Source organism: Anoplophora glabripennis, unplaced genomic scaffold (genome assembly GCF_000390285.2).
Source record: "Anoplophora glabripennis isolate ALB-LARVAE unplaced genomic scaffold, Agla_2.0 scaffold354, whole genome shotgun sequence".
In the NCBI taxonomy this organism is placed as follows: Eukaryota; Metazoa; Arthropoda; class Insecta; order Coleoptera; family Cerambycidae; genus Anoplophora; species Anoplophora glabripennis.
The window spans coordinates 309,795-329,206 of NW_019416649.1; the positions used below are offsets into that span (position 1 = coordinate 309,795).

The 19,412-nt window shown below is 37.4% G+C and overlaps 6 protein-coding genes across 6 annotated transcripts; 3 read left to right on the forward strand and 3 right to left on the reverse strand.

The window, feature by feature from the left end:
* The first annotated feature begins 142 nt into the window (after positions 1-142).
* On the forward strand, positions 143-11,282 carry LOC108906927 (ubiquitin conjugation factor E4 B). Its single transcript, XM_018710370.1, has 8 exons — positions 143-320; positions 727-1,149; positions 2,750-4,109; positions 7,010-7,256; positions 7,386-7,610; positions 7,669-8,503; positions 10,145-10,466; positions 10,610-11,282. The coding sequence occupies exons 1-8, from the start codon at positions 297-299 to the stop codon at positions 10,669-10,671; spliced, it is 3,498 nt and encodes a 1,165-aa protein (XP_018565886.1). The 5' UTR covers positions 143-296; the 3' UTR covers positions 10,672-11,282.
* A 2,991-nt stretch (positions 11,283-14,273) lies between these two features.
* LOC108906911 (ubiA prenyltransferase domain-containing protein 1 homolog) lies at positions 14,274-15,779 on the reverse strand. Its single transcript, XM_018710352.1, has one exon. The coding sequence runs from the start codon at positions 15,607-15,609 to the stop codon at positions 14,617-14,619; it is 993 nt and encodes a 330-aa protein (XP_018565868.1). The 5' UTR covers positions 15,610-15,779; the 3' UTR covers positions 14,274-14,616.
* Positions 15,780-16,025: 246 nt separating this feature from the next.
* LOC108906908 (meiotic nuclear division protein 1 homolog) lies at positions 16,026-18,158 on the forward strand. The gene is made up of 6 exons (XM_018710348.1): positions 16,026-16,178; positions 17,263-17,364; positions 17,415-17,551; positions 17,602-17,707; positions 17,758-17,904; positions 17,961-18,158. Exons 2-6 carry the CDS (start codon positions 17,278-17,280, stop codon positions 18,096-18,098), a joined length of 615 nt encoding a protein of 204 aa, XP_018565864.1. The 5' UTR covers positions 16,026-16,178; positions 17,263-17,277; the 3' UTR covers positions 18,099-18,158.
* On the reverse strand, positions 16,315-17,120 carry LOC108906909 (zinc finger HIT domain-containing protein 1). The gene has a single exon (XM_018710349.1). It carries the CDS (start codon positions 16,960-16,962, stop codon positions 16,474-16,476), a length of 489 nt encoding a protein of 162 aa, XP_018565865.1. The 5' UTR covers positions 16,963-17,120; the 3' UTR covers positions 16,315-16,473.
* On the reverse strand, positions 16,319-18,285 carry LOC108906910 (general transcription factor IIH subunit 5). Its single transcript, XM_018710351.2, has 2 exons — positions 18,168-18,285; positions 16,319-17,196 (listed from the first exon to the last, which is right to left on the reverse strand). The coding sequence occupies exons 1-2, from the start codon at positions 18,200-18,202 to the stop codon at positions 17,010-17,012; spliced, it is 222 nt and encodes a 73-aa protein (XP_018565867.1). The 5' UTR covers positions 18,203-18,285; the 3' UTR covers positions 16,319-17,009.
* Positions 18,286-18,639: 354 nt separating this feature from the next.
* On the forward strand, positions 18,640-19,272 carry LOC108906901 (ras-related protein Rab6-like). Its single transcript, XM_018710336.1, has one exon. It carries the CDS (start codon positions 18,640-18,642, stop codon positions 19,270-19,272), a length of 633 nt encoding a protein of 210 aa, XP_018565852.1.
* The last annotated feature ends 140 nt before the right edge of the window (positions 19,273-19,412 follow it).

A 19,412-nucleotide genomic window follows, 5' to 3' on the forward strand; every position in this document is an offset into this window, starting at 1 on the left:
AACCGACGAGTCTGGCAAAAAGCGAAACACGCCGATCAATCCGAATGAGCTAGACAAGGATGCCGTAAAAGACAAAATATCGAGTTTGGATTTGAGGTTAGACGGTGACAAAACAAAGAACTTCGAGGTGATTTTGCTAATATTCTAATGTCATTTAATAAACTCAGCTGTTAAAGGGGTGACTGACATTACTTTGACGTCTGTAAAATCGTATAGTGATTATTTCGACGTGTTTTGCTAAATTAAGGGAAATTTTTGCTGAACGCCCGTAGAAAGGTACTAGAAATCGAGAAAACATGAGCGAATTGAGTCAAGAAGAGGTGAGTAGGGTTATTTTTTGTCGAGTTTGCACGGGAAGTTTTTCAATCTGCCTAACTCATTGTTGCTAATTGAACTGGGACTGGCTTTAGCCTTGCAAATCGTAAGCGTGGTGTAAAAAAATTTATCCTTTGTGTACAATAGGCGTTGAAGACAATAGTGTTCTTATACAAAGACAAATTTGTCCTGTAATTACCCCAGAAGATTTTTATTCATTATTTGTTTTCCCATTTTTTTTATCTATTATTATAAATTTCAAATTCTTAGGGCAATAAAGTCAAATTTTAATTTATAACACTTAAGTTTTATTGTCATTTTATTCACTCATACATTATCAGTGTTTCATTTATTTGTTTACATTTTTAAAATACATCGTTTCGTTTTTTCTCTAATCGTCATTCATTTTAGATCCGCAGAAGACGTTTAGCTCGTCTGACAGCTCGTGAAAACACTTCCCCGTCCAGTTCGGTGTCCCCTCCGGTAACCCCCATCTCGCAATCGCCGGGAATAAACCGGAACCAGAGTCCTCTGGCCTTCGAGACCCAGAGCACGCCCACGGAAGAGAAATGCTTCTCCGACATGGGCAAGACGCTGATTGACAACTTGGAACCAAACGAACACGAACAACTGAAATCCGACGGCATTTTCAAGGAACCTAGCAAGCCCATTGACATTCACATGCCTTCCAGCTCCAAGGGCAGGTCGAGGGCACCCCCGCAACGCAGCGATTCGGAGACGAGTTCCATCCACATGGAGGTGGACGAGGTCAGCGGGTGCGCCGATAAGGTGGGGGCGAATACGGACATCGATTCTGGATTCGAGAATATGGAGGTAAGGATAGCATGATTGTAGCTTTAGGTTAATGAATGTGTCAAGTTGTGCCGGTCATTAATTTTGTTTGTCGACTAATTTAAAGGTGCCATTTTTACGAATGAATGTTATCTTCAAACGGAAAAGATTTTAAACTTTGAATAACATTTATTCTATTTACGACATCTGGCAACAGAGAATGACCAACAAAATGTAACAAAAAAAACAGACTGATTGCATTCATTTTTTCTTGTTTTTTATGTTAAATGTGAAAAATTAATTGTAGAGTTCTGCGTTTTTGAGCATATTTCTCTCCGATAATGTACCATTTTTTCTAGCTTTGAAATTACATCGTTTTTTCTGCATCTTATGCTGTTAAGTTCACCTTAAATATATTTGCTTTATACAATTTGCACCATTATAGACTTTTTAAATCAGAAAATTTGTATCGTAGAAATATTTTATTCAAATATTGCATTTCGTACAAATGATTGTTACAAAAACTTTTTGTTTGTACAAATTATCGTAATGTACGCCTCACCAAATGCAACTACAGTAAATTATTAAAATGATGAATTTAAAACCCATTTAATCAATGCAAAGCAACACGTAAATGTTTTCTTTGCAGTTTTACAAGCTCGTACCCATTTGCCGTATATTTATCAATTCTTTAGTAATTTTATTCTCCGTTTTTTTGTCTTTTTCAAAAGTAATATGTTCCTTTAATATCCTGTTATTGTATATATTGTTTGTACAAATGATCGATTAGTCGTCATCTCTCTATCCCAGTAATAGCAAAGAATCGGTAAATCGATAGTACCATTGTTGTTTGTTTGTTAAAAAAGGGTTGCTTTCGCTGTACAGCAAAAATAAAACGCACTCTCAACGGTAAAAATTAAATATTTTTATTGAAAAACTGAGTTTGTGAAAAAAGACGTGTTATCGGGGCGAGTGTCCGCTGGAGAGTCCCTCGTGGTGTGGAGTCGCTCGCAGAAGTACCTGGTCCTTGGCGTCAATCTGCCAACCTTTTCTTTGGAACCCTGTTGCGTCCCGGGTAGCGTCAGGACGGCGCTATTGACGTTGTACTTAAAAACGGGTCACTTGCAGCATGTGTACACACAAAAATGACAAGTATTGGACATTCACTTTTTTTTATTGTGATCGCAGTATTGTTAATTAAAAATTTCTTTTTACAACTTTATATTACCGACGAATTTTATGTTTTTATTGAACTACTTTATTACTACGAGAGCTACATAGACACATAATATTCTACAGCTATGATGGATACTACTCGTAGAATAATAGCATATGTTCTTATACTATTCTATACTTTATAAAATGTGTAGAATAAATATTTTTTCGAAATGTTTCATTTCTCAGATAATGAATTCAATTACGGCAAAACATTGAGCTCTAGTGCACGGTGGTAACTTTGCAAACACAAGAATTATGTCCGTCACTATTTGAATATTGTTCTATCGCTTGAAAAAATTGGAAATATCAAATAAAATGTGTTAAACGTGGCCAACACTGGGTCACCGACGATTACTAGCACGTATCGTATTTGGTACAACAAGCGATTGTTGTTCTTGTAAACAAGATATTACTTTTTGTTAAGGTGGATGAGTCAGACACCCTGAAGAAAGACGTACAAAGGCAACGAACGACGTCATCGTCGACCGAGCTAACCGAAGAGCAGCTACAATCCACAGTCGGGAGGGTCTTGCATTCCACCTTCAAACAGCCCTCCGAGAAGCATCTGTATCTGCCGGAAACGGCGGATCAGATGAAACAGAACCCACACATGTCAATTCGTGACTTAACCTCCAACGCCATCATGGAAGTCTTGTCGCAGATAGCGAACGGTGGCGATCCCTTTAAAAACTTAAACGCCGTCATGGACACTTGCGAGACGACTAGCGTCGGTTCGTTTTCGGCAAGCCCCACGCAGAATCTAAGCCCGTCGCCTAGCCCCGTTGGAGTATGCCCGATACCCTTGCTGACGATGAAGGTCACGAAAGAGAACAATGACACACCGCTGACACTAGCCTTGAACTTCCTGATGGACTCTTATAATAGGGTTAGCGTGGAGGAGCGGAATCACCCGAAAAAATCCAGCATTCCTCCACTGATCGACGTATTGACGGAACTTAGAGCGCAGATAATCCACTACACAACTCTTCTGGTGCAGGGGTACATCGTACCGAACGAAGACGTCAGTAAATCTCCTTTACTGCCTCCAATTTTGCAACAGAGCATGCCCAGGGGGTTCCTAACTGAGCTGGTGACCAGGACGCACGCGAACGAGGGACTGTTCTCCAACGTTTTCAGTCCGATCCTGCAGAGCTTGTTCAAGATGATGCAGACGGCGAGTATAGTCGGGGACGAGCACAGGATACCCATCCAAACCCTGTACGAGCTGGCGGACATACGTTGCGGCTCCCGCCCGATCTGCACGTTGATAACAAAGCAGATGCAGTTCATGCCGGAGCCATGCACGCCGGCGCAGGGCCGGGAGATGATGCGCTCGTCGTTCCTGGGCCCCTTCCTCTCCATATCGGTTTTCGCTGAAGACGAGCCGAAAGTGGCGGAAAAATTCTTCTCCGGCAACTCGTCGAGCGACAAGAGCCTGATCCAGACGCTGCAGCTGGAGCTGGAAAACACGAGGGCCAGCCAGACGAGGATTTTCCACTTCATGATGGCCAACCAGGAGAGCCGGGACGTCTGCCTGAACTACTTAGCGCAACTGTTAAAGTACAACGAAAAGAGATCTCAGCTTCAGATGGAGGAGAGGTCGTTGGCCGGCGACGGGTTCATGCTGAACTTGTTGAGCGTGCTGCAGAACCTGTCGATCAAGATCAAGCTGAACAAGATGGACTTCATGTACCCCTTCCATCCGAGAGCCTTAATCAGTATCAAGAATGATACGAGACTGAAATTCACGTCGCAGGAGGTCAGCGATTGGTTGGACGAATTCGGTAAGTGCTCCTAAATAGGTAGATAGGTGGATTTGTTGCGTATCGGTGACATACAATTATTGGTTGGTTCGGTACAAACCTAAAAATTGAATTCTGAAAATATTACAAAATGAATTTCGCAATTCTGACCTTCAGAGCCCCCGAAAACCTACGAATACCAAATTTGACGCGAATGTATTATATTTTGAAAATTTGGTTGGCCATCTTCTATCCGCCATCTTGAATTTTGCAAAATTGACCTCGGATCTGTGATCAGTGACCCGGAAAACCCCCATATACCGTATTTGGAGTGAATCTGTTATTTTTGGAAAATTTGGTCGGCCATCTTGAATTCGCCACGGATCCGTGATCAGCTACCCCGAAAACCCCACATATATCAAATTTGGCGCGAACGTTATATTCGGAAAATTTGGTCGGCCATCTTGGATTCGCCATTTTGAATTTTACAAAATTGACCCTGAATCCGTGATCAGTGACCCTGAAAATCCCCATATACCAAATTTGGCGCTAACGTTATTTTTCGAAAATTTGCTCGGCCGTCTTGGATTCGCCATTTTAAATTTTGCAAAACTGATCCTGGATCCATGATCAGTGACCCCGAAAACGCCCATATACCAAATTTGGAGAGAATCTGTTATTTTTTGAAAATTTGGTCAGCCATCTTGGAATCGCCATTTTGAATTTTGCAAAATTGACCTCGGATCCGTGATCAGTGGCCCCAAACACCCCCATATACCAAATTTGGAGTGAATCTGTAATTTTTTGAAAATTTAGTCGGTCATCTTGGATTCGCCATTTTGAATTTTGCAAACTTGACCTCGGATCCGTGTTCAGTGACCCCGAAAACCCGCTTATATCAAATTTGGAACGAATTTTTTATTTTTTGAAAATTCCTGATATCTGACCTTAATTGACCCATTTTTTTAGGTTAGAAAAAGAACCATCAGTTCTGACCGCAGATTCATGTTCGGCGTGGTCTTAACCATATAAATGAACATTTGAATACAGAAAAAAAATGTTTGTATTTTTCTTATCACTTTTTCGTGAATTTCTGCTATTTTTGACCTGTTTTTTGAGGTTAAGATATTCCTGTGGTCAATTCTGACACTGGATTCGTAATCAGGAGGCAAAAATTCTACAAATAACATATGTTGCATGAAAAGTACACTTTTTTTTTGTGAATAAAATGTCACAGGAATATTTTTTCTTTATTTTATTTTTGTTTGTAAACAGAGTTTAACTTTGAATAGAGATCATATTTACACGGAGGTAGCCTTTGACCTTTAGAAGCACGTATCATAGGTTTGTTTTCTCAAATTCTTTCGTAAAACTGAAATTTTTTTTCAACTTTTTTTTTACTAACTTTCATATTCCGCCACTGGATAGGCCAGTGTGACCTCAAACAACGGAGCCCATTAATTACAGTGCATACTGCATACACAAGTCACATAATTTAAGAGAAACATTATTAAAAAGCAAATTTTCACCACGAGACCTATCATCTTAAGAAAATAAACGAAAATTTAATTTAAATCCCTTAAATAACAAACTATGAAACAATACCAACAAGTAATGTAACAGAAAACTTGTAATAAATAAATAATGGTAAATGAAAAACACAAAAATAAAAATAACATCTGTTTACTCATCTAATTTTTGTAGCATATGACATACTTGAAATTTTGCGGTTAATATTCGAGTACTGGTACCAAAATCGTCTTCCACTGTGTTTAAAAGTTCTAAGTTACCCACGCTTTGAGTTTGTCCCAGTCCAACATTAGTGCGTTGGCGTTCAAAACTCCCACAATCTCATAAATGTTGAAAAACATTTTCTTATTCTTTACTTATAGCTTGATATAATCCATTTGATATCGTCTTCTTGCAACAACATCGTTTTCCCCTGACAAAAAGTAAGCTCTAACCATATAGACTCCTTACTTCATATACATGTTTTTTCCTAATGTAACACAAAAATACACTGTACCTTCACTAATACATTGAAATAATTGACTTTATAAGGTTATACACTCACACTACCGAAAGACACTTCACAAAATAAAGTAAAAATGTGACAGTTTGTTTTTACTCACGTACCATCTCTTCGTATCATACCAGGTGTGAAGTCAACTGGTAGTAGCGGCTTTTCAGTGGCAGAAATACGGTATTTTAACTGAACAGCAAACTTAACCTAAGTTGCTTCGTAAGCGTTTAGAACAGGATCGGATTCTGCTTAAATTTAAACTGTTCACGGTTTAATTTTGTGCTGTTTTGTTTTATTTTGAATTAATTTACCAATTAGCTGCTAAAGTGGCTGAATAAAAAAGAAAGTTGGGTGATAGTAGAAACACACTATATTTTGTTTATAATTTTACAACCTTTTAATATTACCTGTTTTAACTTTTCTAAATGCATTCCTATCTACTGTATGTAGTGACAGTAGTACAGTTCAGCTAAACTAGGTTCATGACAGCAAAAATAATTATTTTAAAAAACTGATCTCAACATAAATGTACACCCTGTATATAAAGGATAAAAATAAGAAGTGAAAAAAATAGCAGGTAAATAGTCAAGTTAAAAAAATGCAAAACATGCGGATAATAGATTAAAAAAAAAGAAATAGTAACTAGGGATGATTGAATAGATGAATTTTTTTACTGTAATTTATTTTTCCTTAAACAAAATACAAGACAGAGGAAAAACGCAGTAACATTTAGATTTAATTTTTCCATGTTCCGTTTTATATCAGGAATGTTGATAAGAACACTGGGAAATTTTTTTGCGCCACTTTCTTTTCAATTTCCCCAAAAATAAGAATAGGACGTTGTAATCGTTGAGCTGTGCGTTTGTATGTAATAAAGATACGGTAGCCGGTTTGTGACGTATTACGTGAATTCCCCCAGGGAAAACCCACGAACACCAGCCGCCAAACTTCTCGACGATTTGCTGGTTCCTGACCCTGCACTGCCATCACCTTTCGCTGTTGCCCGCCTTGCAGAAGTACCAGAGACGTCTGCGAGCCATCAGGGACCTGCAGAAGCTCCTCGACGAGACGGTGGCCGCGGAGGCGCAGTGGCGCAACACCCCCTTCGCCAATCGCAATAAGCAGTTCATTAAGAGGTGGAAGCAGCAGCTCAAAAAACTGAACAAGTAAGTCTCACGTGTAAAAAGCTATTTTTTTTCCCAGTTTTTGGTGACGTTACGATGTATTTGTGTGTCTTCATTGTAAATTATATATTTTTTCCAGCGTTTATCGCTTAATTTGTATTTTTTATTTAGATCGAAGGCCTGCGCGGACGCAGGCCTGTTGGACAAAAACCTCATGCGGAGGTCCCTAATATTCTACACTTCCGTGTCCGAGTTTCTATTAAGTCTGATGAGCAATACCCCGCCGGGTGACTCCGCGCCGAACTTACCACTGCCATCGCCACCCCCGCCAGCCTTTTCCGCCATGCCGGAGTGGTACGTGGAGGACATCGCTGAATTTCTTTTGTTTGCCTTACAGTAAGTACGCGTCGAGACTACCCGGACACTGTTTTCAACGGTACGATTCGCCTTCCAGGTATTTCCCGACCGTCATAACGGACAACATGGAGAACTCCCTCATCACCTGGCTGCTGGTCACGATCTGCTCCTCCAGCATGGTCAGGAACCCCTATCTCGTTGCCAAACTAGTCGAAGTAGTGTTTGTGATCATCCCCACCATACAGCCCCGTTGCGAGATGCTCTACATGCGTTTCATGAATCACCAGATATCGCAGACACTGTTGCCCAGCGCCCTCATGAAGTTCTACACCGAAGTTGAAACTACCGGGTCGAGTTCGGAGTTCTACGATAAGTTCTCGATCCGGTACCACATCAGCTTGATCATCAAGGGAATGTGGAGTTCGCCGATCCACCGTCAGGCACTGATCAACGAGTCGCGCAGTGGCCACCAGTTTGTCAAGTTCGTCAATATGCTGATGAACGACACGACGTTCCTGCTGGACGAGTCCCTCGAGTCGCTCAAGCGCATCCACGAGGTGCAGGAGTTGATAAGCGACGACGCCAAGTGGTCAAAACTGCCCTCGGAACAGCAGCAGAGCCGCATGAGACAGCTCAGCTCCGACGAGAGGCAGTGCAGGTCGTACCTCACCCTGGCCAGGGAGACGGTCGACATGTTCCACTACCTCACGGTGGACATAAAAGAGCCCTTCCTCAGGCCCGAGCTGGTCGACAGGCTGGCTTCCATGTTGAATTTCAATTTGCAGCAGCTGTGCGGGAAGAAGTGCAAGGATTTGAAGGTCAGGAACCCGGATAAGTACGGGTGGGAGCCCAGGAGGCTGCTGAGCCAGCTGGTCGACATTTACTTGCACCTTGATTGTGATAAGTTTGCGGAGGCGCTCGCCGGCGATGAGGTGAGTCCAAATTTCACAACTACACATTCATCTCATTCTTTCTCTTAGCTAATTTCACAACTACACACCATTGTTTTCTCTTAGCACAGTTCATTTCACATCATCATCTTTTTTCACAATGTTTTGCTCTTGGCGCAACTTTTTTCATAACTACACACTGTATTTTTCTTTTAGCTCAGCAAATTTCACAACTACACACACCATTTTTTCTCTTAGTTAATTTCATAATTACCCACCATTGTTTTCTCTTAGCATAGTTAATTTGACAACTATACGTTCATCATTGTCTCATCACAGCTAACTTCACTACACTAACACCATGTTTTTCTCATAGCACAGCTAATTTCACAACTACACATTCATTTTTCTTCTCTTAGCACAGTTAATTTCACAACTACACACACACATTCATCATCTTTTTTTACGATGTTTTGCTTTTAGCGCAACTTTTTTCACAACTACACACTCACCATATTTTTCTCTTAGCTAATTTCACAATTACCCACCATTGTTTTCTCTTAGCACAGCTAATTTCACAACTACACATTCATTTTTCTCTTTTAGCACAGCTAATGTCACAACTTCACATCAATGTTTTCTCTTAGCACAGTTAATTTCAAAATTACACATTCATATTTTTCTCTTAGCACAGCTAATGTCACAGCTTCACACCATTGTTTTTGTCTTAGCACAGTTAATTTCACAAACTACATGCTCATCATTGTCTCAGCACATCTAATTTCACTACACAGTCACCATGTTTTTCTCTTAGCACAACTAATTTCACAACTACACATTCATTTTCCTCTTTTAGTACAGCTAATATCACAACTTCACATCAATGTTTTCTCTTAGCACAGCAAATGTCACAACTTCACACCATTGTTTTCTCTTAACAGTTAATTTCACAACTACACGTCATTGATTTCTCTTAGCACAGTTAATTTCACAACTACATGCTCATCATTGTCACAGCACATCTAATTTCACTACACATTCGCCATGTTTTTCTCATAGCACAACTAATTTCACAACTACACATTCATTTTTCTCTTTTAGTACAGATAATATCGCAACTTCACATCAATGTTTCCTCTTAGCACAGTTAATTTCACAATTACACATTCATCTTTTTCTCTTGGCACAGTTAATTTCACAATTACACATTCATCTTTTTCTCTTGGCACAGTTAATGTCACAACTACACACCATTGTTTTCTCTTAGCACAGTTAATTTCACAACTACACGTCATTGTTTTCTCTTAGCACAATTAATTTCACAACTACACATTCATCGTCTTTTCCTCTTGGCATAGTTAACTTCACAACCACACGTTCACCATCCATTTCTCTTAGCACAGCTAATTTTGCATTGTTTAGTGCCACGAATTAAAATTAATATGTCTGTTCGGTAAAAACAAAGATATGTAAGAGTGCAATAACATAAGTAAGTAATTCCAAGTCATTTGCCTAAGTTAAACAAACAGTTAGTACAGTGTGCTCATTTGTTTTACAGCGAGCCTGTTATTAGATGATAAAACATTATCATCTCATTTATTAACAAATAAAACAGCATCGTAAAATCCGGTACAAGCAAAATTGTCCCTTAATCACCACAGCTTTCACTTATATCATTTCCAGAGGTCGTTCAGGAAAGAACTCTTCGACGATGCGGCGGTGAGGCTGGAACGCATCCTGATAAAGACCCCCGTGGAAATAGAGCAGTTCAAATCGTTGGCAGCTAAGGCCCACCGCATCCTGGAGACGAACCAGAAGTCGGAGGATTGGTTGGCGGACGCTCCGGACGAATTCAAGGACCCCCTGATGGACACCCTGATGACGGATCCCGTCCTGCTGCCCAGCGGCCAGATCATGGACAGGTCGGTGATCATGAGACACTTGTTGAATAGCAACACGGATCCTTTCAATCGGCAGCTGTTGACCGAGGAGATGTTGATTCCTGGTAAGTGAAAAATGTGGTTTTTTGTAATTTATCAGGAGTGGGATAATGAATTTTGCCTTATCAGAAGTGGGATAACGATTTTGTAATTATTTGTTTTTGGTATTTATTTAGGTTTTAAATAAGTAATGTTTGGTTTCCTTTAGCTGAAGACTTGAAAGAGAGGATACGGATATGGAAGCACGAGAAGACCTCCAAAACAAATTGAATTTAATTTTGTACGAGTAATTTTATTTAAAAATTCTTACATTGATTATTATTATATAATAATTGATTTTTGTACTTTTTATATAATACAGACATGGTAAGAAAATTGGTTTGAAGGAGGTTTGCTACGAAAGGCTTTGTTAATCGGTATTTAGTTTTCGTTTAAAAATCGCGTTATCAAACGGTAGTTAATATTGAGCTTTCGTACCGGCCTCTTGATTTTATTATTGTTCCAAGGCTGATGAGACTTGTATTGATCTCAACGTTGCTGTTATTTTCTTGCATTTTTCTCTTCTCTATGACGATTTCTTTTTAATTAATCTTTTAAACGGTATCAATTAGGAATTATTTAATTTTGTTCGCGGGCAATTTTTTTTCATCCGGTTCGGAAACCTTGCTCGGTTTTGGATGGAAGGTCGCTGTACATACTTTACTACAAATAGAAAAAAGTGAGATGTATATTAACGTAACAGAGTTTGAAGTGCAGACGAATCCGATTATTCCGGACGACGAGTGTTCCCGAGCTTCACGGGATAATCGGGTTCGTTTCCGAATTTTTATATGAAAAATTATTAGGTGTAACAGTTTAGCAAATAAAAAATTTATATAAAATTTGGCGTCTTATGATTGAATGTCCCCTCGTTTCCAACAGTTCCTTTAGGTTTCGCCGTCTTGATGTCGCTATTAGCGCCATCTAGTATACAGGATGTCGATAAAGTGCATCGACAAACTTCAAGCAGTTATTTTTTTTTATGATTTTAAACCCAAAAGATTATGTAAATATGGGTCCGCAAATCGATAATTTTTGAGATACAGGGTGTTGAAATTAAAAAGAGTTGACCTTTTCTAAAATGTCTCTGAAGGTGTTTGATGCAGAATGACGAGACTTAGGTTAAGGATTTATCTAATTAAAGGTGAAAATTCTGAATTCTGAATTAAATGCGTCTACCGATAGCGGAAATACATGGTAAAAACCCCAAAAATTCGACTTAAAAAAAGATTTCTTTTAATCAATTGCTCTTATTTCACATAAAAGTTAAAATAATTATTACAATTTTAAATACAAGACATACATTTTTAATTCAACTTTTAAAAAAATATATTTTGAACAAAAGTTATCAGGTTTCGAGGGGTTTAAATCATGGTGACCTTGAAGTCAATTATCAAGGTCACTTCAAGGTCAACCTTGATTTTTTCAATGGAAACCCATATGTTTTATTGCAGATTCGTATTCGGATTGCGGGAAAATATATGTAACATTTGTATCAAATTTTTGTTTGAGAATGTTTGATTCTCTCACCAGAGTACGCTGTACTTTTGTACTTTTACTGTTTCATCAAACTGTAATAAAAATATGGGTTTCCATTTAAAAAATCAAGGTTTACCTTGATAATTCGCATTAAGGATAATTTAAAGGTCATGGTAATTGATCCTCCCAAAACCTGACGACTTTTGTTGGAAATATTGTTCATCATCCTGCATATTTCTTGAGATATTACCCTGAGAATTAAAATGGAATGGTAAAAGTATAGCGCACTCTAACGAGAGAACGAAGCATTTTCAAAAAATGTTTCCTACAATGGTTAAGTATTTTTTCCCACAGAATACGAATCTGCATTAAAAATAATGCGTTTTCATTTGAAAAATCAAGGTTGACCTTGAAACTTGACATCAAGGTCAACATAATTTAACCCCCTCGAAACCTGATAACTAAGCCATATAAATTTTTAATTCAACTTTTATAAAATTATATTTTGAACGAAAGTTATCAGGTTTCGAAGGGGTCAAATTATGGTGACCTTGAAGTCAATTATCAAGGTTATTTCAAGGTCAACCTTGATTTTCTCAATGGAAACCCATATGTTTTATTGCAGATTCGTATTCTGCGGGAAAATATACGTAACTTTTGTATGAAACAATTTTTTTAAAATGTTTCGTTCCCTCGCCAGAGTACGCTGTACTTTTACTGTTTCGTTTTAATTCTCGGGCTAATATCTCATGAAATAAGCAAATTTTCGGGGAGATCAAATTACCGTGATCTTGAAATTAACCTTACAGTCAATTATCAAGGACAATTCATGGTCAACCTTGGTTTTTGTAAATGCAAACAGATGTTTTTATTACAGTATCGTAGAATATATTCTTGCCCGCAGAATACGAAACTGTAATAAAAATATGGGTTTCCATTTGAAAAATCAAGGTTGACCTTGATAATTCGCATTAAGGTTAATTTCAAGCTCACGATAGTTGATCCCCCCAAAACCTGACAACTTTTGTCGGAAATATTTTTTACCATTCTGCTTATTTCTTGAAATATTGGTCTGAAAATGAAAATGGAACAGCAAAAATATAGTGCACTCTAACGAGAGAACAAAGCATTTTCAAAAAATGTTTCCTACAAAGGTTACCTATTTTTTCCCGCAGAATACGAATTTGCAATAAAAATTATGCGTTTTCATTTAAAAAATCAAGGTTGACCTTGAAACTTGACTTCAAGGTCACCATAATTTAACCCCCTTGAAACCTGGTAACTTTTGTTCGAAATATAAGTCGAATTAAAAAAATTATGCGGCCTGGTAAATTAAAATGGGACACCTTGTATTTAAAATTGACTTATATCGGAAGAATCCCACGGAATTTTTTGAAACGAGTAGTTCTAGAATTATTCTATATTTTACGAAATGAAAATTGAAAAAAAATTTAAAAAGGTAGTGTAGGATAAAGATATTTTTATTTGGAAACACTACAAGGAGTTAGAAAGTAGCGTTTGAATTTTAAAAATATCCAGGCTTTCCAGTAGATTTTTACCATTTATTAGATAAATCATTAGCCTAAGTTTCATCATTCCGCATCAAACATCTTCAGGCATATTTTAGAATGGGTGAATTTGCAGACCCGTTTGGCTTTTTAGCTTAAAGTAACTCAAATAATCACACGTTAATTTATCAATGCATTTAATTAACACCCTATATAGTTAATAAATTAATATTATTTTAAAGATCGATTTTTCAGAGAAATCGTGAGATGAATCGAAGAAAACATAAGTATTGGGAAAAATAAAATACCAGCTTATTCTAAATATTTATTTCAACGTGAGCAGTTGTTCGAAACGTAATCGTAACAGATATGTGAATAGTTTAAGCTCTAGTCATGCAGAATTTGTCTTTTTCTTACTAAGTGTCTAGTTGGTGCAGCCGTTTTGATCCTTAAAAATCCTAGAAAAGTTCGTTTGGTGCGCCGATATCTTTCCAGACTTTGTATTTATTGTCTCGATATACTTTTCATTGATCTGAGCATCGGTAAAGTAAAAATTGTAACTTACAAAAAGTTTTTCCAAACGTAACTCGTACAATAATTATTTCAAAAAAACTCTTTGTCGAATGTCCACCTTAAACCTAATGGAAGATACTGATTTTTAATATATATATATGTCTATAAAATATGAAAATTCTAAAGGTACAATAGGAAAATCCGCAAGTTCAAAAACTCTACTTAAGCCTGTCATTTACAAAATCTCTTACTGAGTACTCTACTACTCTACCGTTAAGTAAAAGTGCATGTATATTATATCGTTACTCGTCCTTAAATAAAAAAAAACTAACAAAAACTCATAATGTTTACTTAAAAACCTTAGTATAACAGTAAATATAAATTAGGTACAAAACTGCAACTGAATAATCCACGTAAACAAGTTTACAATAATGTATACTTAGAATAAATAAGTAATATATGTAGGCAGATTTCCATAAGAAAGTTGCACTGGCGATTCGCCTTCGAGTTTGTAAATTCCCCCGAACCAGTCTCATAATGAAAAGTGATCAAGTTAAAGCTACCGTTGAGGTTTTCTCATGGAAAAGAGGGCCCCACATCATGAGCGTAAAGTATTCTTTAGTACGATAAAAAATAATCTAATGCAAATAAATAAAATCAGTAAAGCGTCAAACATCTATCTCTGGGTGACGTACGGCAGCGAGGGAACCAAACTACAGGCGAGGATGTACAACACGCCGAAAAACAGATTCAGCTTGGCAGTCTTTTTCGGAACACTGTGTATTTCGTTGGATCTGAACTGCTTCTCGATCTTAAACGCCCCCGGTAGCGTTACGAGGGGCAACATGAACCATTTGGAGTATTTCAACGAAGCTACCATGAACATTATGTAGGGTGTGAACAGCAGAAACGCGTACAGGACGTGGGACGCGGTATGTCCGATAATAATGGCCAGAGTAACAATTCCTACTTTCTTATCGGACTCGGCGTCTCTCGTGTTGTTGCTGTGTAGGATAGCTTCGGTGTTCAGAGCCAAGGGGATGGCGTAGTAAATGGTCGCCCATTCCACACGTCCCGTCTGCGACATAAAAGCGAAAAGTACCGAAATGGGTCCGAAAATAATCAAAATTATGACATCACCCAGGGCTATGTACTTAAAACCGATCCCTCCCGTATAGAGGAAACTCGACGATAGACCTCCAAAGTACACCAAGGCTAGATGTTCCATTTTTGCTGGGGACAAGCTTGCTAGTAGTATGAACCCAACGCATCCAGCAAAGTACAGCGTGGCGCCTAAGGAGACTACCTCGTCTTTTGATAGTATGTGGTCCACGAGAATTCTGTCATCAGACTTTCGATTGTCGATTCCCTTAACGTAATCGAAGTATGTATTTACAACATTACCAGCCCCGTGCACTGAGACTACAGTGAAAAGGGTTAGTAATAACGTTATATAGTTGAAATCCGAAGAACCAGGGCACTTGTATGCTATAGTCGATCCTAGTAACGTAGGCATCAGGCTAGCACTCAAAGACCACGGTCTCAGCGCCAGGACGTAGCTCGAAAGTTTCATTAATCCGGACTTTTGCTTTAGTTCCGGTTTTTCTTTTGGTTTTGCTGCTCCATTTGAGATCAGTTTCTGTTCAGATAGGTCAGTAGTTTCCGTCATACTTAGAACCCGTATTATCACTCTACCAAATACTTGTCTTTTACGTTTATTTGTCAACAGTAAGCTTGTTTTTGAGATTCAGAGAAATGCCCTTTTTTGAATGTTATTTTTGGATTACTGCACCACCAACATAAAACCCTAACCAAAAAATTTCTCGGAATGACGTTTGAGATGGCACGTTCCGAAAAATACTGGGGCAGAATGTTGATTTTCATTTAGAAATACTGAGAATACAACTGTATCGGCTTTGTTTATCTCTTAACACCTCATTAAGATTGCAATTCATAACCTTAGACAATAATATCTTAAAAGAATTTAATTAATTGGGGTCACTTGCAATCACGTAACGCATCCCAGGTCAAAATTCATACACGTGATTCGGACAATATTACTAAAAAAATATGAATTAATTTGATTTCACGTATCTTAAATGTTTGGTTATATTTTTAAATGATAAATAAAAATACAATAGTGTTTTTGCTAGCTAGTACTTAGAAGTGAAGTTTAATTTCAGTAGGTGCACGCATAACCTTTAAATTGTCTTCTTTTCTTTTATCCACTGGATCTTGGTAATAATTAGTGTGTAAATTAAAATAGTATTATCTAAGGGCGCGTACTACTACTGTTTAAAAATGATTTGTCTAATTTTAAATCCAATTTTTTGATAAATCTTGTTGCATTAAAAAATGTACAAAAACAACCTCGAACAAACGGTCAAAACACAATTTTTTATTCAGGCTATGTAAAAATATATAATTAAAGTAAGCATTATCAAACCCACTTAAATATAACACCAGAATATTAAAAAATAATGCAAAAACATCACCTAATTAGAAAACATGCACAGATAAAAAAGTTGAAAGGTCAAGCAGCCCATTTTAGACACCTCGTATCAGCGTGCGTATCCATACACCTGATACTACAAAACCTCGTACCGCACGACAAACAAGAATACTGTCCCAAAAACCCACAAACGGCGCAAAAGTGGCGGGGCGGCATCGGAGACTCCTCGCACTGAATGTCCATGTAAGACACCCTCTTACTCGCCTCGGCTTCAGCCCTGTCCTCGTCTACCAGCTGCTGGAAGTTTTTCCGAAACTTTATCTGATAATACTCTGCGGTACGTTCCTTCTTTTTCGTTCTGGTACTCCTCTGTTCCAAGTTATCGTCGAATTTTGGTATCTTCTTACTCATCACTAGGTCCGCGTGAGGATCGTCATGGTAGTTATCGGATTCCAGCAGCTCCATCACCTTCCGGTGCCGTCTTTTACGAGAGGTCTCATCGACAACCCGCCGCTTGTCCCCCTCTTTCAAGCGGTTCGAGCCGCGCAAAGTGGACTTTGAAATCGTCATTTTTGCTGGTTATTAACTTTTACTTAAACTACTAGTGGTATGCAAAGTTACATTCCCTTCTCGGCTAACGGGAAACTGATTTGATCCATCAAATCGTCGATTTTAGCCTGTAGGACCTCTAGTATATCGGCAGAAATGAAAAGATGGTTCTCGTCTAGATCCTGAATGATGAATTTCCGTCCCAGTTTTAACGTTTCGTCCAAGTGTAGCAGGAATTGTTTCATAGCCTGGTCACTGGAAAAAATAAAGGAAACCTTTTGCTTTTCGTAGTTTCATATACGTTACTATTTTATTTTACAGTTGAAGATTAAAAAAATGTCGAGGAAAGGTGTTAGCGCTGAAGAGAAACGAAGCAGGATGCTACAGTTATTCCATGAGAAAGGAGAATGTTTCCAATTGAAAGTAAATATATACTAAGTGATCTTTTTTTTTTAAATAACATGTATTTCAAGGAACTTGAGAAAATAGCACCGAAAGAAAAAGGTATTATAGCGAATTCAGTTAAGGATGTTGTTCAGAAACTGGTCGAGGACGGTTTAGTTGAAACGGATAAAATCGGTACTTCCGTGTATTTCTGGTCATTTCCAAGGTGGGTTTCTACAACATTTTGAACCGTTTTCAAATTTCTTTCTTTCACAGTAAAGCTATTGGAACGAAAAAGAGAAAAATAGGTGAACTTCAAATCGAGTTAGAAGAATCTAGTAAAAAATTAAAAATAATGCAACAAACCATAGAGCAATCAAAAGTAAATCAAAAGTTATAGTTCTTCGAGGTAACTAACCCTTATCTTTTTAGGATTGCAAAGATGAACATAACACAAGGAACAAAGTCCTCGATGAAATCGGTGATTTAGAATTGGAGTTAAACGAACTTAAAAAGAAGTTGAAGACTTTCCAAGAAAATGATCATGGAGCATATAAATCTGTTTTAGAAAATACAAACGTAATTGCTATAGGAAAAAATTAGGTTATGTTCGACTATATCACAATTATTTTCAGAAATTAAAAGATGCTGCTAACAGATGGACAGACAACATATTTGCAACAAAATCTTGGTGCAAGAAAAAGTTTTTTATAGAAGACAGTGTTCTGAATAAACAATTTGGCATTCCTGAAGACCTAGACTATATTGAATAAAAACACTAAATTTTTTTTATAAAAGCCTTATTTTTATGTAGAATATACATTTTATTTTTATTTACTTACCATTTGACTAATACTCCTTTCATAACATTTACCATTTTTGTTTATTAATTTTGACATTTCAGTAAATCCTTTAGAAAATCTAGAAGTTCGTTGTTATTCATTGACCAATGACCACGTTTATCTATCAATTATCAATATGATTGCTTCAGTTTTTAGTTCATTTAAATGAGGTGCTTTCGTTTAAAATTTCATGATTATGATCTGTGTAGTCTCCACGATCATGATTATAAAATCTGAATCTAAATTACCCAACGTAATTGGCTAATAACTAATCACAATCAAAAGAAATCTTATCAAATAGAGAGAATAAACAAGGTTAACTTGAATGTATTTTGCACTGTATGAAAAACAACAAAACGACTTAATGATCCTCATCCCTTGAAGTAGTTCAAATGTCTTAAATCAAACCGCCAATTTGAAAGTTGAAGCAAATTCGAGCTTGAACCTTGTGTTAAACATTAATTCTTCCGAAATGAAGTCTTTTGCGAGAGAGGATGTTAATTCTGCATTGCAGAAATATAAACTAGTGTTTCTTGGTGAACAAAGCGTAGGAAAGACGTCTTTGATAACAAGATTCATGTACGACAGTTTCGATACAACCTATCAAGCCACTGTCGGAATAGACTTCCTTTCAAAAACAGTATATCTGAAAGACAGGACGGTAAGGCTACAATTATGGGACACTGCTGGTCAAGAACGTTTCAGATCTCTAATACCCTCCTACATCAGAGATTCTTCTGTTGCTGTGGTTGTCTACGATATAACCAATTTCAAATCGTTTGAACAAACAGAACGATGGATTGAAGAAGTAAGGAAAGAACGGGGCACTAATGTTATAATAATCTTAGTTGGTAATAAAGTTGATTTAGAAGATATCAGACAAGTTTCTGTGGAAGTAGCTGAGAGAAAGTCGAAAGAATTAAATACTTTGTTCATCGAAACTAGTGCTAAGGTTGGGTATAATATAAAGCAGTTGTTTAGGAGGATCGGTGATGCTTTGCCAGACTTGGACAGTGCTTTGAATGAGGGAGAAGCTTTGAAGGAAGTTTGTTTGGACAAGATCGACAAGGGAGAAGATTCAGAGAAGACTTATTGCTTATGTTAGTTTTCACATAAATAAAAAAGAAACAAATTTTTAAAGGTTTTCCTCGTATTTCCTTAAATAAGTGCTATTCGTTATACAGAAAAAAAAACTTCAAGAACTAAATTTATTTTTTTATCAAACTAAAACGATCAATAAATCAG